Source organism: Pelobates fuscus, chromosome 6, assembly GCF_036172605.1.
Source record: "Pelobates fuscus isolate aPelFus1 chromosome 6, aPelFus1.pri, whole genome shotgun sequence".
Lineage (NCBI taxonomy): Eukaryota > Metazoa > Chordata > Amphibia > Anura > Pelobatidae > Pelobates > Pelobates fuscus.
The window spans coordinates 137745076-137771871 of NC_086322.1; the positions used below are offsets into that span (position 1 = coordinate 137745076).

General features: G+C 44.9%; 1 protein-coding gene across 1 annotated transcript in view; it reads right to left on the reverse strand.

The window, feature by feature from the left end:
- The window catches only part of LOC134566099 (complement factor I-like), a 43627-nt gene extending 20191 nt beyond the window's left edge, over positions 1-23436 (reverse strand). The window contains exons 1-6 of the mRNA XM_063425808.1: positions 23061-23436; positions 19145-19307; positions 4006-4184; positions 2337-2447; positions 1155-1262; positions 519-551 (exon numbers count right to left, since the gene is read on the reverse strand). Coding sequence (XP_063281878.1) covers positions 519-551; positions 1155-1262; positions 2337-2447; positions 4006-4184; positions 19145-19307; positions 23061-23436 — 970 coding nt within the window. The remainder of the gene's footprint in view (positions 1-518; positions 552-1154; positions 1263-2336; positions 2448-4005; positions 4185-19144; positions 19308-23060) is intronic.
- Positions 23437-26796: the final 3360 nt, after the last annotated feature.

A 26796-nucleotide genomic window follows, 5' to 3' on the forward strand; every position in this document is an offset into this window, starting at 1 on the left:
AATGTCTCTTTTTGTGTGTGTATATAGCTAAAGTAATCAATATTGAATGAGAATTTCTAAAGCATATTTGTGATAAGCATAAGGCTATCCCAGCTATAAGATAAAGCCAGGGACTAATGAAAGTATTTAGAAAATTGGGAAAATTGTCTAGATGGGCCGAATGGTTCTTATCTGGCATCACATTCTATATTTGCAAGCCCAAAGCTTACGAAGATCCTAAAAAAGGTTATACTGTACTGTGGTGTGACGGACATTTCTTCTATGCTACAAATTAAAATGAATACTGGAACCAGGGTCACTGTGCCAATACAGAAGAGGAAGCCCATGATTATTGTATGTGCTGGCTATTTACTCTGAACAGTGCCCGCTAATGTATCTCTATATCAAATCAAACATAAAAACATGTGTTTATTGCTAAGTTTAAAGTAAACCATTACGCAAAAACTTTACATAAAGCGGTACATTATGCAAACTGAATATGCATCTGCTATTTTAAACATAAGAAAAAAAAAACTTACCAATTGGTTTAGATGTTTTATCTTCATTTTTTTCTGTAAAAGCATAAATGACAATTATAAATTAAAAATGCTTGTGAGAACGTTTCTTCGATTTATGGTAATGGCTTTTAATATGGATTAAAATCCACAGGGACAATACTTTAGAAAAGCTGCTACAAAGTATAAACTAAATTAGTTTTCTTACTGTTCCAATTGTAATGAAGATATTTGTGTTCTTAGTGACCTCTAGTGGTAACAATGTAATAAAATGTAAACCTGTTATATTACAATGTTTAAAGGGACACTATAGCCAACAAAACAACTTTAGATTAATGAATCAGTTTTTGTGTATAGATCATACCTCTGAAGTCTCACTGCCATTTAGCAGTTAAATCACTCTTGTTTCTGTCCTTGCATCCCTAGTCACACCTCCCCTGGCTATGACCCACACCACCTGATGTTAACTTACTTTAGACATTTTTATCTCCTACTCTGTAAATGAAAATTTAATCACATACAGGGGGCTACTGCAAGTTCTAGCAAGATATTAAAAGAGGAGGAGATACAAAATTCTAAATTAAATAGGATTTGCAATAAAGGATCTGAATTACCCAAATAAGGAGACCATAACCCATTCAATTCACAAAGCTCACTCACCTTCACAGAATGCTTCATCTTCACCACCGATACAGTCTGTTTCACTATTGCATCTATACCTGTTTGGAATGCATGTATTGGATTTGCAGTGAAAGCTGCCATTGCAATCTGAAACAATAACAAAACAAAGTTGATATGGCTTGTTATCACCTCATTCTCCATACAACTTTTTGTCATTTTCCTCCTGTATTGCATGGTACTCACTAAAGCAAAACCATATATTTAGCATGTCTATTCATCAAGTTGTAGAAATCTTCAATGTCTTATCTGTCATGACAACGTATATAATACAAAAAAGACAACTAACACTAGTTTACTATTTTATAGTGTTGTAATAATAAAGGTTGATGTAAAATCCATTCATAGATAATAAAAATATTTTGAATGCATTAAAAATATTTACTAGCATTACCTAGGCAGTTACAAACTGTAGCTGAAAGTTTATGCCTACTTATCAAACTTTCTTTGTATATTTAGCAGCCTATTGTCAGTTAATTGTCAGAAATTTTGTTAGCCAAGTAGCCATTACTCTCTGAAAAATCCTTTGTCAACTGACCAGTCAGAGGCAGCAGTAGTGGAAGTATTGGATCACGTGTTTATTGCAATAGAGAGAGAAGCAGTCAAAAACTGGTTCTGAGAGGCTGAACGTTTGTAATTTTTCATATATGCAAGTTATATCAGTTACAAACAGAGTTACCCTTCATTTCTACCATTCCTCACGATAGAATAGAATAGAATACACATACACTTTGTTACTGCTTATCTTGCAATGAGGTCAAGGGAGGGGAAGCAGTAACATCTGTTGGCCTTGCATGGCAACAAGCAATAAGTAAAACTTAGATTGCTCATCACACACTTACCAGACAGCAAGCTTATCCAATATATAATTTGGATTATTAAATTGTTGTCCAAAATAGCTAAATTGGGAACATTTTTAACTTGGTAAAATTTCTAGATCAGCCACCATGATCTTTAATTTGGAATTCAACAATTGCCTGTTATGGTCAATGTAACAAACAGCTTTGCTAATAATTAATATTATTAATAATACTGTAACACAGTTAACCCATTTTTATTTCATTAAAAGGACATGAACAATTGCTCTGAATGCGTTCAGGTTATTGAGGAGAGAATCCAGCATAAAAAGTACACGATTCTACTTGGGATTTCCTTTGCACTTACGTGTGCAGCACAGTTCGTCACTGAGATCACCGCAGTCATTTTCACCATCGCATGATTTTTTGGAAGGGATGCATTTCCCGTTCACACAGCTAAACTCATTATCCAAACATTCTAGGGGGAAAAAACAACAACAACAAAAAAAAACTCTCAGTTTTCTTTAATAATAAAAGCATACAAACTAATATATTTTAAAACATGAAATATATTGTTATGCAATATAGTAATGTGTTATACATCTTACTTTACTTTACATTTCATTTCTTACTAACTTAGAGTTCACCATAGTGGTTCCTGTGTTGGTTTATTTACTAACCTGAAAAGGACATTTATCTAATTTGGATTTAGCAGGAAGCTCTTGACACATTCTCTGTGATAGTTTTTAATTAGATATATACACTCTCTCTACAGTTGTGAACCCAGTAATACTAGTAGTATAGGCTTTGCTATATTTCAGGTTGAGGTACTGTATTCTGATTGGTAGATTTTCTCAAAGTGAATTTATTATTCTAACAAATTTATGTAGTGCCAGATTTCATATTCCATAGCTATGGAAACACAGAATACAGGAAATAAATATGTATTTGAATAGATGGAAACATAAAATGCAAAAGTTAACCAAAGGTGAACGAAGAATGCTGTCAATCTTATAGCTATGTTAGTAATAGGATGGCGTTTCAGTTTGATGGTACTGTAAAACACTATTTCCTCTACCTAACTAGATTTGCAAATGATTCCATACTGCTAGGAACATTTTGTAAATAATTTATCTACCAAAGTTACCATTAAAGTTTATGAGAATTTTTGCAGGTAAATAATTTGGAAAATTTTCCTACAGTAATGAATCATTTGGAAAGCTTATTAAATCAATGCCTATGGTTTCAAAACATCAATAAAGTAAATCATATATTTCTTGAAGCCTAATTTGTTCTACTATTAGCACTCTCTTGCCGCATTCTACAGAGTGTTTCTATTCTTTTCACCCCTCTTTTTTATCGGGTGGTATACAGACTGGATTTGTATAGCTGCAGTGCAGAAAGAGCTTGCCCTCTTACAGTGTAGGTGGTTTCAGGGGAGGTAGAAGTTATATTTATTCAGCATCAAATACAGGCCACGCTTCAATATTCTTGGAGAAGCTTTCCAAAATTTTTTATATATTTGGATCAACTTTTACAATGATTTAATATTATAAAAACTATTTAAATGTTGTAATATTGTCATATTTTTGATATATTAAAATTGTATATGTTGAAAAAATAATTATAAAAGTTTACCCAAAACTGCTAAATCGTTTGGAAAGCCTATCCAACAACAACAACTTGAGGCCACAGTGTATTTTTCTGATTTACCTTAAAAATACCAATAGTAAAATAATCTAAGAATAATTCCATATTTTTGTGTCATTCATAAATTACTTTTAAAAAGGGACACTATAGTCACCAGAAAGATTACAGTTTAATGTAGTTTCTATGGTGTCTCTAGTCTGACCCTGCAGGTGTTTTAATATTGTTTGTCAGAGAAAAGTAAGTGTTTACATTACTGCCTAGTAACACCTCTAGTGGCCTTCACTCAGATGGCCACTAGAGGTTCTTCCTGTGTCAGTGCTGCACAGAAACCAACAGTCAGTATTCATTGGTTTAACAATGTTAATATTTACAGACAGTGTACAGACCTCGAGTATCTTGATAACACACCACTCCAGCCCGCTTATCTTCAATCTCTGTCTTTTTATGTAGTAGACATTCAGCCAGAGATGTCTCCAAACCTCTGCATTTCACAGAAAGGCAATCAGTTGTTTTCTTCTCAGCTTCTGGAAGGATGAAGGTCTGCTCTGCCGATGAATCAGCACCTCTAATGAAACCAAACACGAAACAAATAAGTTAAATATTTTATTTAAATGAGAATAATCATGAAAGGTTACATTTTGAAATATTAAGCAAAAGTTCACTGACTCCCCTGTTCCAATTCTGCTCCAATGTGTATACAGACAAAACACGGCTTGTGCCTTCAGGACTGGGCTGGGAACCACTGCTCTAAGCTGTATATATGGACTCATTCTTCCAAACATATAGACAGACTTAGTGATCACTCAAATGGCAGATGAAATTTAATGTAAATAAATGCAACGTTATGCACTTTGGGGTGAAGAATGCACAAGCAACTTACACCCTAAATGGCAGAGAAATAGGTAGAAAAACACATAAGAAAGATTTAGGAATTGTTACAGACATCAAACTAGGCAACAATGTGCAATGTTAATCAACAGTTGCTCAGGCCAGTATGGTATTGTCATATATAAAAAGGAGTATTAATTATCAGCATAGAAATATAATTTTGCCTCTTTAAAAATTTATGGTAAGACCACACCTTACAATTTTGGTCACCTGTTCTATTATTATCATTTATATAGTGCCAATATATTCCATAGTGTTTTACAATTATATAAAGGGGATATTAGAGGTAAAAATGGTTGTGCTTAAACTTACTAAGAATGTATGAAGTTTTGAGGCATTAGGTGTCTTGCTCAAGTACACTTGGTAATAAGGTGGTCAGACTAGGATTCAAACATAGGTTTCCCACACGGTGACATGGTCATCATTCTAACCAGCTGATATGAATGATATTATGGCACTAGAAAATGTGTAGAAGTGGGCTAAAAAACAGATAATGGGAATAGACGATTTTATTTCCAAAGAATTGCTAATACATATAAACCTGTTTAGTTTAGAAAAATGGTGCCTCAGAGGGAATGTGAGAACATCATTAGCCTGTAGCGCCAACAGATTCCGTAGCACTTTACAATATTACAAGAGTGGGAATTAACTATAAATAGGACAATTACAAGAAAACTTACAGGAACGATAGGTTGAAGAGGACCCTGCTCAAACGAGCTTACAGTCTATAGCAGCGGTTCCCAAAGTGTGGGTCGCGACCCACTGGTGGGTCGCAGGGCGATTCCCAGTGGGTCGCGCTGACCCACACATCCAGGGCCGCCGGCAGTCAGGCAGACTGACACCAGGAGGGAGCCCGGCGGTTTGCCCTGTATGCCGCCGGGCTACCTCCAATCAGTCTGCCCAGCAGCTCCGGTCTGCAGCTCCGCCGGGTGCAGAGCTGCAGACTGTGTGATAGAAGTCTCGCGAGCTCCCAGAGCGTTACCATGGCAACACTCAGGGAGCTTGCGAGATTTTTATTACACTGTCTGCAGCTCTGCACCCGGCGGAGCTGCAGACCGGAGAGTTACCCCACTGGACCACCAGGGAGACACTGGACCACCAGGGAATTAAATTAAGGTAGGACACAGCCCCCAAATCCTGACCCCTAATGTAAATAATTTTCTCCCTACCCCCCCCCCCAAACTGTAACCCCTTCACTCCCTGCCCCTTCCCCTCCCCACCCTGTAACCCCTTCACTCCCTGCCCCCCCAACTGTAACCCCTTCACTCACTGCCCCCCTCCCCACCCTGTAACCCCTTCACTCCCTGCCCCCTCCCCACCCTGTAACCCCTTCACTCACTGCCCCCCTCCCCACCCTGTAACCCCTTCACTCCCTGCCCCCCTCCCCACCCTGTAACCCCTTCACTCCCTACCCCCCCAACTGTAACCCCTTCACTCCCTGCCCCCTCCCCACCCTGTAACCCCTTCACTCCCTGCCCCCCCCAACTGTAACCCCTTCACTCACTGCCCCCCTCCCCACCCTGTAACCCCTCCACTCACTGCCCCCCTCCCCACCCTGTAACCCCTCCACTCCCTGCCCCTTCCCCACCCTGTAACCCCTTCACTCCCTGCCCCCTCCCCACCCTGTAACCCCTTCACTCACTGCCCCCTCCCCACCCTGTAACCCCTTCACTCACCGCCCCCTCCCCACCCTGTAATCCCTTAACTCCCTGCCCCCCCAACTGTAACCCCTTCACTCCCTGCCCCCTCCCCACCCTGTAACCCCTTCACTCCCTGCCCCCCTCTCCCCACTGTAACCCCTGCCCCCACACTAACGCCTGCTCTCCCTGCTCCCCCACTGTAACCCATTTTCTTCCTGCCCCCCCACTGTAGCCTTCTCTCCCCCTGCCCCCCCCACTGTAGCCCTCTCTCCCCCTGCCCCCCACTGTAGCCCTCTCTCCCCCTGCCCCCCACTGTAGCCCTCTCTCCCCCTGCCCCCCACTGTAGCCCTCTCTCCCCCTGTAGCCCTCTCTCCCCCTGCCCCCCCACTGTAGCCCCCTCTGCCCCCACTCTAGCCCTTTCTCCCCCTGCCCCCTACACTGTAGCCCTTTCTCCCCCTGCCCGCTACACTATAGCCCTTTCTCTCCCCTGCCCACCCACTGTAACACTTTCTCCCCCTGCCCGCCGCCCACTGTAACCCTTTTTCACCCTGCCCCCCTACACTGTTACCTGCACACACACTCCCTACCACACGGTCACCCTCACCTGTCTCTGCGTGTATGTGTATGAGTCTCCTTTTGTGTCAGTGTGTGTGTATTTGTGTGTCAGTGTGTATCTGTTTACATGAGTGTATGTGTATCTGTGTGTAGGAAAATAAGTGTCATTGTGTGTGTATCGCTGTGTCAGTATGTGTATGTGTGTGTCTCTGTATGTGTGTATTTGTGTGTCTCTGTATGTGTATAAACTGCACACATACTCAGAGGCGGCTCTCTAATTAGGCGGTTTAGGCGGCCGCCTAAGGCCTCGCGCTGGCTGGGGCCTCGCGGCCGCCTAAACCGCCTGTGGGCAGAGTGTGTCAGGTCCTCGGTCAGTGACCGAGGACCTGACACCAGGAGGGGGCCCGACGGCTTGCCCGGTATGCCGCCGGGTGCGAGGCCCCTCCTGGCTGCAGACCATGTGACTCGCGAGAATTGGCCAATCAGAGCGTTGCCGCGGGTTACCACGGCAACGCTCTGAAATCTCGCGAGAATACACGGTCTGCAGCTCTGCAGAGCTGCAGACCGGAAGTAATGGCCACCGGACCACCAGGGAGCCCACTGGACCACCAGGGAAAGGTAGGCTCTCCCTCCCCATCACCCCCCACCACCATCACCACCCCCAGCCGTACCCCCCACAGCCTCACCACCCCATCACCAACCATCACCCTCAGACTCACTCACCATCACCCCCCACCACCCTCAGCCTCACCCCCACCACCCTCACCATCACCCCCACCACCACCCCCCACCACCCTCAGCCTCACCCCCCCTACCCTCACCATCACCCCCCACCACCCTCAGCCTCACCCCCCCACCCTCAGCCTCACCCCCCCACCCTCACCCCCACCACCTTCAGCCTCACCACCACCCCCCACCACCCTCAGCCTCACCCCCCCACCCTTACCATCACCCCCACCACCCTCAGCCTCAGCCTCACCCACCACCCTCAGCCTCACCCCCCACCATCCTCAGCCTCACCCCCCACCACCCTCAGCCTCACCCCCCACCACCCTCACCATCACCCCCCACGACCCTCACCATCACCCCCCACCAGCCTCACCATCACCCCCACCACCCTCAGCCTCACTCACCATCACCCCCCACCCTCAGCCTCACCCCCCACCACCCTCACCCTCACCCCCCACCACCCTCACCATCACCCCCACCACCCTCAGCCTCACCCCCCCACCCTCACCCTCACCCCCCACCCTCACCATCACCCCCCACCACCCTCAGCCTCACCCCCCCAACCCTCACCCTCACCCCCCCACCCTCACCATCACCCCCCACCACCCTCAGCCTTACCCCCCCATCCTCACCATCCTCCCCCCCTCAGCCTCACCCCCCACCACCCTCAGCCTCACCCCCCCAACCCTCACCCCCCCACCCTCACCATCACCCCCCACCACCCTCAGCCTTACCCCCCCACACCCTCACCCCCCCATCCTCACCATCACCCCCACCACCCTCACCATCACCCCCCACCAGCCTCACCATCACCCCCACCACCCTCAGCCTCACTCACCATCACCCCCCACCCTCAGCCTCACCCCCCACCACCCTCAGCCTCACCCCCCACCACCCTCAGCCTCACCCCCCACCACCTCACCCTCACCCCCCACCACCCTCACCATCACCCCCCACCACCCTCAGCCTCACCCCCCCCACCCTCACCATCACCCCCCACCACCCTCAGCCTCACCCCCCCACCCTCACCCTCACCCCCCCACCCTCACCCTCACCCCCCACCCTCACCATAGAATGTGACGGCAGATAAGAACCATTCGGCCCATCTAGTCTGCCCAGTTTTCTAAATACTTTCATTAGTCCCTGGCCTTATCTTATAGTTAGGATAGCCTTATGCCTATCCCACGCATGCTTAAACTCCTTTACTGTGTTAACCTCTACCACTTCAGCTGGAAGGCTATTCCATGCATCCACTACCCTCTCAGTAAAGTAATACTTCCTGGTATTATTTTTAAACCTTTGTCCCCACCACCCTCAGCCTCACCCCCCCAACCCTCACCCTCACCCCCCCACCCTCAGCCTCACCCCCCACCCTCACCATCACCCCCCACCACCCTCAGCCTTACCCCCCCACCCTCACCCCCCATCCTCCCCATCCTCCCCACCCTCAGCCTCACCCCCCACCACCCTCAGCCTCACCCCCCCAACCCTCACCCTCACCCCCCCCACCCTCACCATCACCCCCCACCACCCTCAGCCTTACCCCCCCCACCCTCACCCCCCCATCCTCACCATCCCCCCCACCCTCAGCCTCACCCCCCACCACCCTCAGCATCACCCTCCACCACTCTCAGCCTCACACCCCACCACTCTCAGCCTCACACCCCACCACCCTCAGCCTCACACCCCACCACCCTCAGCCTCACACCCCACCACCCTCAGCCTCAACCCCCACCACCCTCAGCCTCACCCCCCACCACCCTCACCATCACCATCACCCCCCACCACCATCACCACCCCCAGCCTCACCCTCACCCCCCACAGCCTCATCACCCCCCACCACCCTCAGCCTCACCACCTCACCATCACCCCCCACCACCCTCAGCCTCACCCCTCCTACCCTCACCATCACCCCCCACCACCCTGAGCCTCACCACCCCCACCACCCTCAGCATCACTCCTCCGCCACCCTCAGCATCACTCCCCCCGCCACCCTCAGCATCACCCCCCCGCCACCCTCAGCATCACTCCCCCGCCACCCTCAGCATCACTCCCCCGCCACCCTCAGCATCACCCCCCCGCCACCCTCAGCATCACCCCCCCGCCACCCTCAGCATCAGCCCCCCGCCACCCTCAGCATCAGCCCCCCGCCACCCTCAGCATCAGCCCCCCGCCACCCTCAGCATCAGCCCCCCGCCACCCTCAGCATCACCCCCCCACCACCCTCAGCATCACCACCCTCAGCATTACCCCCCACCACCATCAGCATAACCCTCCGTCACCACCCTCAGCCTCACCCCACTCACCATCACCCCCTCCTTCTCACATCACCCCCTCTCACATTACCACCTCTCACTCTCACATTACCCCCCCTCACTCTCACTTTACCCCCCTCACTCTCACTTTACCCCCCTCACTCTCACTTTACCCCCCTCACTCTCACTTTACCCCCCTCACTCTCACTTTACCCCCCTCACTCTCACATTACCCCCCCCTCACTCTCACATTACCCCCTCTCACATTACCATCACCCCCCTCCCTCTCACATTACCATCACCCCCCGCTCCCTCTCACCATCGCACCCCCGCTCCCTCTCACCATCGCACCCCCGCTCCCTCTCACCATCGCAGCCCCGCTCCCTCTCACCCCCTCTCCCTCTCACCATCGCAGCCCCGCTCCCTCTCACCCCCTCTCCCTCTCACCATCGCACCCCTTCTCCCTCTCACCATCACCCCCCCCCCCCTATACACACAACACACTTCAAGCAGCTACCCCATACACATAGGGTCTCAGACAAAAACGCAAACATGCTCACAGAGACATACATTCAGACACACAAGGATACTCTCTGTCAGACACACTCTCAGGCACATACACAGGTAGACAGCGCATCAATGTGTATATGTGACACTTTTTTGTTAGTGGGGCCTCATGTTTGAGTTTCGCCTAAGGCCTCATAAAGTCTAGAGCCGCCTCTGCACATACTCTATGCAAAAAACATGCTTACATCCAAACACACATTGTGTATATGTATATTTTATATACACAATATACACACACTGCATCCACTACACACGCACTGCAATCAAACGCAAACATAACATACAAACACACCCATGTATTAAAACACCAAAATGATATACGAACACCCCTTCATTCAAACACCGACACTACACACAAAAAGCACACCTACATTTAAAGTCCAGCACTACATTCAAACACCCCTGCGTTCAGACGCAAACATTACAAACAAGTACACCACTACATTCCAATGGCAACAGTACATACAAATACTCCCATACATGCACACACATACTTAAAGGACCACTTCAGCTTAATTAAGGATTAACCCTGCCTGCTGTAAACATAGCAGTTTCAGATAAATTGCTATGTTTACAAATGGGTTAATCCAGCCTCTAGTGGCTGATTCATTGACAGCTGCTAGAGGCGCTTCAGCGCTTCTTACTGTGATTTTCACAGTGAGAAGACACCAGCGTCCATAGGAAAGCATTGAAAATGCTTTCCTATGGACTGGCTATATGCGCGCACGGCTCTTGCCGCGCATGCGCATTCAGCCGATGACGGCTAAAGGAGGAGAGTCCCCAGCGCCAAGGGAGCCCGGCGCTGGAGAAAGGTGAGTTTTTAACCCCCTTTCTCTCCCTTCAGCCTGGCGGGAATGGGACCCTGAGGGTGGGGGCACCCTCGGGGCACTTTAGTGCCAGGAAAACGAGTTTGTTTTCCTGGCACTATAGTGGTCCTTTAATACACAAACATGCTTACATTTAAACGCTCAAACACTGCTCACAAATATAACCCTGCAACGATGGACAAATGGTAGATTCCCAGCAGGCATAGCATTGTTGAAGTTCTCCGACAGGTGGAGATCTACCTTTTGGCCACAATTGCACTAGAGGGGGCCCCAGAAAGCATACTTGCACCAGGGCTCTCTCTACATTAGTTCCACCACTGGGATAATCAATGTGAGGGGCCTGGATGAGCAGGACACAACGTCTGATTCTGACTGAGTCTGTGAGTAAGCAGTTGTATGCCTCTAAAACTGATTGCCATGATATGCAAAGTTTCTGCCTCTAAAACTGCCATGATATATCAACATTATGCATCTAAAACTGCCATGATATATCAACATTATGCATCTAAAACTGCCATGATATGCCAAATTATGCCTCTAAAACTGTCATGATATGCCAATTTTATGCATCTAAAGCTGATTGCCATGGTGTGCCAATTGTATGCTTTTAAAGCTGATTGCCATGGAGTGCCAATTTAATGCATCTGACTGTTTGCCAATTGTATGCCTCTGAAGCTAATTGCCATGATGTGCCAAGTTTATGCATCTAAAAGTGATTGCCATGATATGCCAAGTTTATGCATCTAAAGCTGATTGCCATGATATGCCAAGTTTATGCATCTAAAGCTGATTGCCATGGTGTGCCAAGTTTATGCATCTAAAGCTGATTGCCATGGTGTGCCAAGTTTATGTATTTAAAGCTGCCCTGATGTTCCAATTGTATGCCTCTAAACCTGGTTGCCATAGTGTTCCATTTGTAAGCCTCTAAAACTGATTGCACGGGTGTGCCAATTTTATGCACCTAAAGTTGCCATGATGTGCCAAGTTTATACATGTAAAACTGATTGCCATAATGTACCAATTTTATGCATCTAAAGCTGCCATAATGTTCCAATTGTATGCCTGTAAAGCTGATTGCCATGGTGTGCCAATTGTAAGCCTCTAAAGCTGATTGCCATGGTATGCCAAATGTATGCCTCTAAAGCGGATTGCTATAGTGTGCCAATTGTATGCCTCTTAAGCTGTTTGCCATGGTGTGCCAGATTTATGCCTCTAAAAGCAATTGCCATGGTGTACATCTAAAGCGGATTGCTATGGTGTGCCAATTGTATGCCTCTAAAGCGGATTGTCTTGGTGTTCACTTTTTAAAATATGCATTAAAAAAAGCAAGTGGGTCTCGAAAAATTACCATTTTGAAAAGTGGGTCTCGGGCCATAAAAGTTTGGGAAGCCCTGGTCTATAGGACTTAGTCCAAAGCAAAGGGTTCTTTACAGTAAGAACAATAAAGATGTGGAATTCACTGCCTGAAAAGGTTGTTTATCAGAGTTTGTACAGATTTTTTAAACAATGACTGGATTAATTATTGTGATTGTATAATATTTAGGGATATCATTTTTAATATGTGTGTTAACAGCTTCAAGGAGAGATCTGGCTGCCATTCTAGGGTTAAGAAGGGATTTTATCCCAGTTTGTTGCAAAATTGGAAAGATCTTCAAATTCATATTTTTTTTTTATTTTTTTTATTCTTTGCCTTCTTTCAAACAACAGCAGAAACAGATGTGAGTAGGGCTAGACTTAATAAATGCAAGTCGTTTTTTAGCCTACATAACCATGTAACACTTTTTGCTCTTTACGGGTTTGACTCTTCATCCCTTTAGAAAGAGTTAATACTAAATGTGACAGAGCTTCTCTACTCTGACTGAGTACCTCCACCCGATTTGCTTCCAAGACGCTTGCCGGGACTCTGGAGTACTTCAACCCCAGTCGCCTGGGGTTGACTGGGGTCTCTCTGGAGCTTTTTCACCTGACCAGACTGCAGCTCTCCTTCCAGGCAGGTATCGTCTCCTCTGCCTATTCCACTGCAGCCCTTCTTCCTTGCAGGTATTGTCCCCTCTGCCTGCAATGTGATTGCTCGTGTCTTTTTAAAGACACTTGGGGCTCTCAGGCCTAGCTCTCTTTGAACTGCCCCATGGCTAGAGGGATTTTGAAGCCAGCCAACGCGTATCACAACTCTGCTTTGAATCCCTTACAAATCCACACAGGATACACAGTTCCAAAACAAACATACAAAGCTTTTTTTTTTTTTACTTAGGACTTACGGTGACACAAATAGATACATAAAACTAAGTCATGTCTAGAAACATACAGGCACTCATAATAACACATAAACATATTAATAGAGGGACAGGGAATACAACAAACGAACATGAAATATGTCTCCTGCCTGTAGAAATCATTATACGCAAATCTAACTGAATATGCAAATTACCAAGCCTCGCTATTCGGGTAGTGCATATTACTGTTACTACCAACAGGTGGCGCAGCCAAATCCACCTGGTTGGTAGCAGGCACCAGCAGGACAGGAGAGCACACAACACATAACAAAAAAACAATATACATCCTGTACCTATAATGGGCACAGGGTGACTTAGACATAGAAGTAGTCCAGGGTCCTATTTAAAGTGTCCGTATGAAAGTCCAGGTGATGGTGACTACCGTCACACTAAATTATGAATCTTTTTATTTTTTTATTTTCTGTGGTTTCTATAAAAAAACATAAAATGGCAGAAACCTGTCTTGAGGGCGTGCAGGCTAATCGTAGGGCAATCGCATTAGCTGAAGTAAACTTAAATGCTCTCATAAATTGTGGGCTTAGCCCAAATCCATGGCTAAAACTTGCCAGAAACAGTGAAATAGAGAAGCCAAGAGTATGGAAGAGAGTGGAGAACAGTGTAATGAGAGCAATAAAAAGCACTGGAGAAGCATAAAATATATGTGAGAAATATTTGTGAGAAGTAGACTAGGAGATAGTGGGCAGCAAATCAAACTAGGGGTAACATTGTGGAAAGGAGGTTGCAAATACAGAGTGAGAATGAAGGAGGACTGAGAGTCATAGGAGTTACAGTCTGCAGGCACCATTTGAAGGGATACTATATGCATCAAAACATCATCAGCTTAATTAAAGGACCACTCTAGTGCCAGGAAAACATACTCGTTTTCCTGGCACTAGAGTGCCCGAGGGTGCCCCCACCCTCAGGGACCCACTCCCGCCAGGCTCTGGGGGGAGGAAGGGGTTAAACTTACCTCTTTCTCCAGCGCCCGGCGGGGAGCTTTCCTCCTCCTCTTCTTCTTCCTTGCGACGTCATCGGCTGAATGCGCATGCGCGGCAGGAGCCGCGCTCGCATTCAGCCGGTCGCATAGGAAAGCATTCATAATGCTTTCCTATGGATGCTTGCGTGCTCTCACTGTGATTTTCACAGTGAGAAGCACGCAAGCGCCTCTAGCGGCTGTCAATGAGACAGCCACTAGAGGCTCTGGAGGCTGGCTTAACCCTCAGTATAAACATAGCAGTTTCTCTGAAACTGCTATGTTTATAAAAAAAAGGGTAAAAGCTAGCTGGACCTGGCACCCAGACCACTTCATTAAGCCGAAGTGGTCTGGGTGCCTAGAGTGGTCCTTTAAGCAGCTTTAGAGAATAGATCATGCCCTGCAGTCTTACTTCTCACTTATATGTAATTTAAAGTTCAATTACTTTTGTTACTGTTTATTCATCCTTAATTTCCCCATGAAATTAAAAAATGGTTTCATGTTCAATCAATAAAGTTTAGGAGTTTTTATCTCCTGCTCTGTAAACTTAACTATAATCATACAGTGGAGGCTCCTGCAGGCTCTGGCTATTACCAGAGCAGGAGATAACGAGGAATAGATACGTTTCTTTCCAAGTCAGTTTTGTGAATGGATAGTCACTGATTTTCTGAGACCGTCAGTTGATCACTCTCAGCCAATCAGCGGTGCCCCTGCCCAGTGCCACTGGAATTTCAGAAGCCAGATGCCGCCTGGGGTGGAGTGGAGGTCAGCACTTGGATCAACTTTGGGGTTAAGTAGTTCAAGAACTGTTCAAACCCTGAAGGTGGGAGTGCATCTAGGAGCCTCCTGGCACCATAACAACTTAATTTTTTTTTGAGCCTGGAGTGCCCCTTTAAACATTAGATCTCTCTTTACAGAAAGTGTAGGTCACATGCAGGGAGGTGTGACTATGGTTGTATAAACAAAGTGATGTAAATCCTAAATGGCATGATCTATACAACAGAACTGCTTCGTTAAGCTAAAGTTGTTTTGGTGACTATAGTATCCCATTAATTCCTATTTCCCCATTACTATAAATTTCCTCTACTCCTAAACATTTCTTAACTCTAAACCCCTAAAACATTGCTGCTATTCACAACTTGTTGTTTCTGATTCTGAACTGTATCTTTTTGTGTTCCATCATAATGATGCTTTGATGATACAGCTTCCATTCACACTAGATACCACCCCTAAACTCTGCCAAACCTAAACGGCTTCCCCAATCCAAATCTCACCTTGGTCACTTTCTTTTGCATTAAGTATCTTTAATTTTTAGTTTAATGCAGCTACTATCATACAAATGCAGCAGCACTTTACCATAACCTTACCAACTGGCGACATTTAAAACATGACTCTCTCACAGAGACATCTTAATTGTAAGTAAGATTTACAATTTTTAAGAAACTTATGAATTGAACAAGATTTTTATGAGACATAAACTGAAAGTCACAGACCTTTGGGTTGAGAGGCTCACAATAAGAGAATGGAATTCTTTGGGATGATACCTTTGGATTTAAGAAACTATAGTGTGGTAGAACGTGTCTAAATATAATGATCTGGGTAGTCAGGGTATGCGATCAAGGTGGGTAATGTCAACCTTAAAGTTGACACAAAATATTTATACTAGGGGGGCGGAGCCTGGCTGGAGAGCAGAGCAGTCGCATGGCACTGAAGCTCCAGCGATACACACTAAACTTCGTCCTTATCAGACCGATAACCTTGACTAAAACTGCAGAAAAGACAGAGAAGTGACTGCAGAACCGACATGGGTCGACGATCTAAAAAACAGAAGCCTGACCAACCAAGGCAGAGCCAAGATATTGGGGCCATGTGGAGACAAGTCCATGAAACAACAAGGCCCAAGATGGCCGACCACAATGAAACATTCTCTGACTACTCTGATGACTTCTCTCCGGGGGAGGACATACCCGATACGCCAAGCTTACCTGCGGTCGGGACAAAACCACTGCACCCTGACGACGCTCCGGTCACAACAGCTGTACTAAAGGCACTGCTGGCGGACCTCCAGACCACGCTACAGGCGGATATGGCCGCCCTCCGCACGGAGCTTATGGGAATCAACGGGAGGATGAGTACCCTGGAGGACACCTCTACTGCGCAAGACGCGCGCATCACCTCCATGCAAGCAGAAATCAAGAACCTGCTGAGCAGGAACGAAGAATTTGACCGGCAGTTCACCGCTGTGGAGGACACCCGCCGAGCAGCTAACTTAAAAGTACGGGGGATACCCAACGACATACCAACCGAGGAGCTACCGCACTATATGCGCAGACTCATGACAGAACTACTTACACCGAAATTGGCCAAAGCCATCCACCTTGAAAGCATATTCCGGATTACAAAACCTGCCAGAGCACCAACGACTGCCTCACGTGACCTCATAGTCCGCTTTCACCAACGTAAATACAAGGCCGCAATCCTGGCGGTGGTCAGGAACCGAGCTGGCTTTACATTCGAAGGACAATCCCTCTTATTTTTTGCGGACCTGTCAGGTAGCACTTTGGCATGGAGGGGGTCGTTAAAGCCCTTCACCACACTCCTCAGGCAACAAGGCATACAATACAGATGGCGTCTAGACCGTTCCTTGCATGTACTGGCAGGAGAAGGTAAACACACAGTCTACAATCTAAAAGAAGCACAAGACCTGTCACACACTCTGGGACTATCTCAGGAGGCTATGCGCAGCATGGCACCACTAGCACCCGCAGATACACCACATGGATGGGACCCCAAGCGGGTCAAAACCTTTGTACCGCGGCGGCCCAGACAAGGCACCTCTGAAATGGCAGGTACCTGAAGACCCCCGAGGACTCGAAGACCACAGCCAGTAAATTTCGGGACTATGTACTATTGGCCTGACAGCCACAACTTAATGACACCTTCGACAATTTTCTTATCAGTTAAAAAATGTTTCCTTTTTCTTTTTTTTACTGTTTAGTTTGATCTTGCCATTCCTTATGTAAACGAGTACACACACTGCTCTGCTCTCTCAATCACTAGCACACGCACTATGACATGCCTTGAAATCCTACCTCCCCCCCCCCCAGCTCTAGACAACCACGGGAGGACAACGAGGAGGCAGCGAAGGGGCGTGTAACACCCACACACACCTATTAGCTAGGTACAGGCCAGGTTAAACAACTAGATGCCTAAATAGCGGAGATACCCACAACATGCACCCTAGCCACAAACCCATAGTACACGCAGCACTGACACCTTAGCCCAGCCCACCCCACTGCCCAAAGAATAGCCCTTAGATGAGCAGTCTACACTACGAAGCGGAGTCCGCAGCGGCTTAGACAACTACCATGCAGGCATAGTCCTACCCTCATTCCCCCCATCTACACAGGGAACAAGCGATGTATCCCACTCGAGGAACACATTAACTTTCGCACACGCTCTGGACAGCAAGTTACCATCCACTACCAAAAATTTGTGCATGTAATATATATGCCATACCTATGTCTTGTTATGTATGTAACCGTTAAATGTCACTTTTTTGTGGCACTGTACACTTATTGCACGACAAAAATAAAGAATTATACAAAAAAAAAAAAAAATTATACTAGGAGCCATTAGTTAAAGGCTCCTAATATGGTGAGCAAGCACTCATAATTATTGTAACGTTCACTAGGGAACCCTAACATGCAGACAGGACAGAGTAGAGAGAATCGCAATACCGATCCTTAGAATGGTCGAGTTATGCAAAAAGGCATAGTCAAAACATAAGCCGAGGTCAAGGGAAATAGAGAGATAGAATAACGAGAGACAAAGCCAAATATCAGTAACCAGGAAATCCAAAATAACAAGTGCAACACTCAATGGCAAACCAAAGACCACAACAGGGCACAGAGGCAAGGGAGAAGTTAGCTTACATACACGCAGGATGTGTCTGATTGGCTAACCTCCAATTAGTGTTAACCACAACACATGGGAGGAGTTTCTTCCCTCCCTTGTGGTCTCTGAGGTCATCACTCTGTGCCGCGTCACTTGACTGGGTGCAGCACACATATAAGGAAGCTGCTCTGGAGCGTGCAGCATCAGACACACCGCCAGTCTGGAGACAGGGACCAGATGACGCCGCTCGCTGTGATGAGGTAAGCAAGGTCGCCGCAAGCGGCGCGGGGGTAGGGGACCTGACAATTATCTGACTGAACCTATCACTTGATGTTCATTATACTGCACCCAGATTCTCTTCTATTTTGATTTTCATTTCCATGTGTGAGCCTGAAAATCCCTAAGGATTGGAGAATTGGAGATTTGGTTACCACTTGTTAAGTGCACTCAAGCCAACTGATTAGAGTCTAGATCTGTAAAAGACTCTTTTAAATATGAGTTTTTCTACAAAAGTGTGTTACTTATATTCTAAATTCAGTACAATATCACACTATTGTGGTTTCTTTCATTTTCTTTTTTCATATGGTATTAACTCATACTACACGTGAGTGTCATTTTCTGGTGCCCTTGGGATATCAACTGAGTGTCTACAGCTGCACAATACTACCATTTTATTAAGTGCCTATTTTATTGTTCTTTTTCAGTCAGGGTATGAGATGGTTGGAATGTGCGAGGACTTGACTAGCAGACATGACTGAGATAAGGAACCAGGCAATTAAAATTACAACTCTTAAAAAGCAACACAAATATTGTCAGAGTTTATAAGCTGACGATTGCATAGAATAAAATATTATGTTTCTCTAACTGCCGATAGACTGAATTATTATTAGGACAATAAATGGTAAGGTTAGTAGTACTTACTGATTATATCCAAGCTGTTTGCAGGCCACATTAGCTTCCTTTGTGGTCCAACCACTGCTGCACAAGAGTGAGGAACTTGAAAGAGCGGGCACTTTTACCTTAATAATACCACTTTTCTTGCCTTGTTCATTTTTTAGAAAAGATAGGTTAAATGTTTCTGTTTCTGAAAACAAAACCCAAAAACTTTATTTTAGTATACATTTGGACAAGGACACTTGTATTATAGGAATTCATTAAAAAATAAACAAACACTAGGCCCTCTATGTAATAAAAAAAAAAATCCTTTTCTACAAATATAACATTACATAATATCAGAGGTCATCTGAAACAGTGTTGAAGAACAGCATTTTCATGGTAATTTCTAAAAATTTTATTTCAGTTTTTTAATTTTATGGCAGGAGCTTATCAAACCAGCTGTCTGTTATAAAAAAAAAGTCAGAAATCAGAAGAAATCAGTTGTGTTGTTACTCTCTAAGGCACCTCAGCCTCTGCAAGGAGGATGTGTTGGTGCCCACCAGGTGAATGTCGGCAGGAGGTGATGAGGAATATACCTTTGCTGCCTAAGCCTCTATTAGGTAGGGTGATAGGCAGTGGTGTATCCTGGTTTTGTGCTGCCCTAGGCAGGACAAAACTCAGGCGCCCCTCTCCTCCCCCCCACGACACCCCCACCCAACCCTTCCCCCCCCCCGTCCCGCCTTCTAAATACACACACGCACACACACAAATTCACTGACAGATACGCATACACTAGCTAACAGACACGCACACACAGTCAGACACGCACACACAGTCAGACACACACACTCACTAGCAGACACACACACTCACTAACAGACACACACACTCACTGTCAGACACACACACTCACTGTCAGACACACACACTCTCTGTCAGACACACACACTCTCTGATATATAATATATAATATAATATATAATATAATATATAATATAATATAATATATAATATAATGTAATATATAATATAATATAATATATATATAATATATAATATAATAATATATAATATAATAATATATAATATAATAATATATAATATAATAATATATAATATAATAATATATAATATAATATAATAATATATAATATAATAATATATAATTTAATAATATATAATATATAATTTAATAATATATAATATATAATTTAATAATATATAATATATAATATAATAATATATAATTAGTTTAACCTACCCCCCAGCCTCCTTACCTTTGGGAATGCTGGGGGGGGTTTCTTTATCTCCCTGGGGTCTAGTGGGGCTGCCGGTCGGGCTGCTGGGCCAGTTGCTTGGCTGGTTGCTGGGCGGGCGGCTGGCGAGGGAGCTCTTCCTCTGAGCTCTCTGCTCAGCTCCCTCGCGCGCCGCAGAGTGAGGCTGGGAGCCGGAATATGATGTCATATTCCGGCTCCCAGCCTCACTCTGTGGCGCGCGAGGGAGCTGAGCAGAGCGCTCAGAGGAAGAGCTCTCTCGCCAGCCGCCCGCCCGCCCGCCCAGCCCATCAGCCCGACCGGCAGCCCAGTTAGCCGCAAGGCTAACAAGGCATTTGCCCTGGGCATTTGGGGGCGGCGTTTTTTGCCGCCCCCTGGAAAATGCCGCCCAAGGCAAATGCCTTGTTTGCCTCGCGGCTAATACGCCCCTGGTGATAGGATCACGCTGAGTACCTGGGTGTGCAGCACATGTTTACTGACATATGCTTATTTACATATTATGACATACTGCGTCTCTCTGTTAGTGTATAGGTCATTGAGCTTGCCTTTGGACTCAAGTATTTTTGGAATATATATATATATATATATATATATATATATATATATATATATATATATAAAAAGGAAAAAATCCCCTGCACTCACGCTTTAACTCCTTCACTGCCGGGTGCATAAGCCTGAGCTCCAACAACACAACATCCAATATAGAATGGCTGCTCACCGGTAATGTTATTGACCCTGAAGAAAGTCCAGAGTGGGGACTGAAACATTGGTTGTTTTTAAAACTTGTTCCAATAAAATATTAGCATTTTAAAAAGACCGGTGAGCAGCCATTCTATATCAGATGTTTATATATATATATATATATATATATATATATACCGTATATACTCGAGTATAAGCCGACCCGAATATAAGCCGAGGCCCCTAATTTTACCCCAAAAAACTGGGAAAACTTATTGACTCGAGTATAAGACTAGGGTGGGAAATGCAGCAGCTACTGGTAAATTTCTAAATAAAATTAGATCCTAAAAAAAATATATGAATTGAATATTTATTTACAGTGTGTGTATAATGAATGCAGTGTGTGTATAATGAATGCAGTGTGTGTATAATGAATGCAGTGTGTATGTATGAATGCAGTGTGTGTGTATGAATGCAGCGTGTGTGTATGAGTGCAGCGTGTGTGTATGAGTGCAGCGTGTGTATGAGTGTGTGTGTATGTGTGCAGTGTGTGTATAAGTGCAGTGTGTGTGTGTGTATGTGTGCAGTGTGTGTGTGTATGAATGCAGTGTGTGTATGAGTGCAGTGTATGTGTGCAGTGTATGTGTGCAGTGTGTGTGTATGAGTGCAGTGTGTGTGTATGAATGCAGTGTGTGTGTATGAATGCAGTGTGTGTGTGTATGAATGCAGTGTGTGTATGAGTGCAGTGTATGTGTGCAGTGTATGAGTGCAGTGTGTGTGTATGTGTGCAGTGTGTGTGTATGTGTGCAGTGTGTGTATGTGTGCAGTGTGTGTATGAGTGCAGTGTGTGTGTGTATGAATGCAGTGTGTGTGTGTATGAATGCAGTGTGTGTGTGTATGAGTGCAGTGTGTGTGTATGTGTGCAGTGTGTGTATGTATGTGTGCAGTGTGTGTGTGTGTGTTGCAGTGGTGGGGGGTGGGCAATTTTATTATTTTATTTATTATTATTTTGTATTATTTTAATATATTTTTTTCCTTATTATTTTTTATTTAAATTATTATTTTTTTTCGTCCCCCCTCCCTGCTTGATACATGGCAGGGAGGGGGGCTCCTTCCCTAGTGGTCCAGCATTGGCAGTTCAGTGGGGGGGGGGGAGAGGGGGCTGGCAGAGATCTTACTTACCCGTCCTGCAGCTCCTGTCAGCTCTCTCCTCCTCCGCCGGTCCGTTCAGCTCTTCTGTCAGCTCACAGTGTAAGTCTCGCGAGAGCCGCGGCTCTCGCGAGACTTACACTGGGAGCTGACCGAGGTGCTGAACGGACCGGCGGAGGAGGAGGGAGCTGACAGGAGCTGCAGGACGGGTAAGTAAGATCTCTGCCAGCCCCCTCTCCCTCAGTCTGTATTATGGCAATGTATTGACTCGAGTATAAGCCGAGTTCCGGTTTTTCAGCACAAAAAATGTGCTGAAAAACTCGGCTTATACTCGAGTATATACGGTATATATATATATATATATATATATATATATATATACACACACACACATTAAAAAAAAAAAAGGGTCAGAATGGGAAATTTCCCCCCAAAAAAACTTTAGTATATTAAGCCGCGGTTGTAGGATTCCTTTTTCGACAATTCATAAATCCTTGCCAGATGTATGGCCACGTAGTAATTTTAGACAGGGAGTCCTACCTCCCAAGCATTTTGGGTGCAATTAGTAATGTATATTAGACATAGGAGCTTACAAAATATAACTATATACTGATCAGCCACAACTTTAAAACCTTGAAAAACACCTGCCTAATATCTTGTAGGTCTTCCACATGCTGTCAAAACAGCTCTGATACATTGAGACATGGACACCATAAGACTTCTAAACAAGTTACCAGGTAGGAACTCCATGCATCAGATTTGTTGGTCCAGCACAATCCACAGAAGCTCAAATTGGAGAAATTGAATTTGAATCCAAAAGCAATGCCTTGAACTCCTTGTCATGTCCCTCATACCATTCCAGAACAATTTTTGCAATGTGGTATTATCCTGCTGAAAGAGGTCACTGTCATCAAGGAACATCATTGCCATGAAGAGGTGTACATGGTCTGCAATAATCTCTTGGTAGGTGGTACTTGTCAAAGTAACATCCACATGAATTGGATTTAAGGTTTCCCAGCAAAACATTGTCCATAGCATTAACACTGCCTCCCTCGGCTGATCTTCTTCCCATAGCTGCCGTTTCTTTCGTAGATAATTGACACACATGCACCCGGCCATCCACATGATCAAAAAGAAAATGTGATTCACCAAACGAGGCAACCTTCTTTCATTGCTCCATGGTCCAGCTCTGGTGCTCACATCCCAATTGAAGGCGCTTTCGGCGGTCATCATGGCAGTTCTCACCAGTCTGTGCTACACAATCCATTACACAGCAAACTGTGCATTCTGATACTTTTATCATGGCCAGCATTATGTTTTTCAGCAATTTGAGCTACCATAGTTCTTCTGTGTAATTGGACCAGGTGGGCTAGCGTTCGCTCCCCAAATGCATCAAGGAGCCATGGACGCCCATGACCCTGATGCCAGTTTACCAGTTGCCCTTCCTTGCACCACTTTTGATAGGTACTAACTGTGACGGTCTGAATATGTGTTACCGTCTGTCATTCCCTTATTCCCATAAAATAACATCGCCAATAATCCACAAGGTAAAATATCGCTGGTATTGCATAATAATCCACACATGAGCCAAAGCTTAATGCTGGAACAAGACTGGTTTAACGGCAGGCAAAGGCATTCAATTTATAAAGCATCAAACGCCTCCTCTGAGCCAGTGAGATAATTGAGTTTTGGAAACATACTAAACTCAATTATCTGCTGGCAAGAAAAATCTTACAATTTCATATTTTTAAGAAATAGCCTAAACAGACATTAAAACCATATCCCTGGGTAGCTAAACTTGATGGGAGTAACATATTAAAAATTCAGACAAATCCGTTCGGAAGTTTTCGAACGGCACCGTGTGGAAGTTTGACCGGTCTGCCATGAGGGTGAATCCGAAAAAGAGTTCCATAAAATTGGTAGCAAGAGCCAGTCTCCGTTCGCATGGATTTGTATGAAAACCGCCATAGATGGAGTAAAGCTGATTTGTGTAGAATGCTCTGATTGAAACTCCCGAACGCCGTTCTTCTATCGTATCGGGAAGTAGTACGTATGGGACTTCCATAAAGATCGGGGTTCATGCGAGTGCCATGCCCAAAACAGTCGTCTCACTACCATTGTTCTCACCACGTGCGTTCGGATGCACGAAATGGCGGCCACCTAGGAACATTCAATTCCTTTGCGGTTTTCGTATAGTTACACAGTGTTCCACATTCTAATTAGTACCCAGGGTGGTCTCCGTTCGGTAAAATGAATGATTTACAGAACAACGAAAAATAAAATGAATAAAAAAGGGAATTAGGTAGCAATGAGGGGAAATAACTGAACGGTTACTGGGAAATCCTTTGTAGCGGAGAGCTGATTTCTAACAGCCTATTTCCGCTGGTAATCCCAGAATGGCTCAGGAACAAGTAGTAAATCCAGTAGAGTAGCAGGCACAATCAGTAAAACAATCCAATAATATCCTATCACCTTTCCCAATAACTGGATGACACACAATATCAGGAGTAGAACGGAGGCTTTATTTCACATACCTTGCTTTTATGTGGTTCTCCCCTACAAGGGAGACACCCACAATAATTATTACAGTAGCCAATCAAATAGACGTTACCTCCCACACATCTCCTCCCCTCAGATTAACAGATAGCATAATTAAAATGTACACCTTTTCCCCCAATTCTTAGATGTACCCCAAATATACTAGGTACACTCCGAAATGATCTGGGTGAGCAACATATTCAAAAATCACCCAGATTGGACCAGGGGTTCGGGAGTTAGGTGGAAGTAAACTTTTCTCCTTTCGTGAGTTAAAAGTCCCGAAAATATCTGCCATCCAGGGCTGAACTGGCATTCGATTGATCCCCTTGTTCGTGGGATTCATCTTACCGAACGGCGGTCCGTTCGTGGGTTTTAGTCGGCACTTTCTGTAATCCTGGAGGTCTTAGCGGTGTTCGCGTAGTCGAGTGTCCGATTTGGGTTCCAGACACTCGACGACCAAACACTGCTAAGCGTTCGTATGTTAAGATGGGCCCCGCCACGCATTCGGGTGCCGAAATGGCGGCCACCCAGTGACTTTAACAATGCTTTCTTGCTTTTCTATGGGAATGTAATAAAATGAACTGGGAGGTTAATTGCAGCCCCACTTCCGATCAGGGTGGTCTGGTTGTTCGGTACTTTGGTTCGGTTGACGAATAAAGCAGTCCAATTAAGTTTTATAGGGATTTGTAACCGAACAACCAGACGAATGCTTCAACTGCATAATAAATCCACACGAAAGTCTCTGTAAAAAGTTCACACGAAAATCTTTGCAGTCAAATAACAAATAAGCAGGAAATATGCTGCACAGCCAGAGGGTTTCTGCTACATCCTTCACACTAACTACTTCGTGTGAAAAAAGTGTACAAAAGGATACAATGGATAAGATCGGCTCAACACTTAAGAGAAGGATCCCCTTAACCCCCACAATCAAACAAGCATGCAAATACAATAAGTGTGGAGCTCTGGTATACCTGCATAATAATCTTGAGGATATATATACTTGATGTATCACTTAAAAAAATCTGTGAATGATATTTAACACAATAATAGTGCAGATGGCATGGACAATAATCATACAATAAATTAGGATGAGAAGATTATCAACTCACGAGGAAAGAGCCAATGGATAATCTGGCTCTGGTGTAAAGCGCCCTTGGATCCTTAAGGGAGATCCACACACCTCTTCTGTGTCTTTGAAACCCAGGTTATGATCAGCGGGGTTAGACAGGAAGACTTTGATAGTATTGATGAATAAATTTATTAAGCATAAATCAAAGCAAATGAAATATGATCAAATGATCAAAAAGTACTTAATGTCAGAATTACTGTTTGATCCAGCACGTAGAACTGTATAGCACGCATGACATATAAGTAACGTATTACCGGTCCGGATTTAACGTACATAGAATAGTCAAAATACTAGCCGAGATCAGGGAACACAGAAAGGGACGCAGCGATGAGGAAAGCCAGGAGTCAGGATACCAGAATATAGAGAAGTCAATAAACAAAGTCAAAGTCAAAAACCAGGTAGAAAACTAATAACAGGAACGCGCTCTCGGACAACCACAAGGGAAACCACGACAGGGCACTGAGCAGGATGAGAACTGGGCCTAAATACCCCTCCATTAGTTCTGATAGGCTGTAACCGGCCTTTGACCCCAAAGTCAGTTACCAGGTTTCATTTGCATAATTGCTGCTCATTAACCCTTCTGTGGATTAGGTTGCTGCTCGGCACAATTTTTCCTGTGTGGACAGTAAATGTCATTAACCACATTTCTATAAGTGATACTTAAGTAGTCTTGTAGTTTTAGTCCCAAAACGCATTTCTACAAGCGAATGAATACATGACACCAGGTTTCATTTGCACAATTGATGCTCAGCATTAACCCTTCTGTGGATTAGGTTGCTGCTCGGCACAACTTTTTCTGTGTGGACAGTAAATGTCATTAACCACATTTCTATAAGTGACACTTAAGTAGTCTTGTAGTTTTAGTCCCAAAATGCATTTCGCCATCAGCTGGCTTCCTCAGTTGGTGATTGATGTGTAGTTGT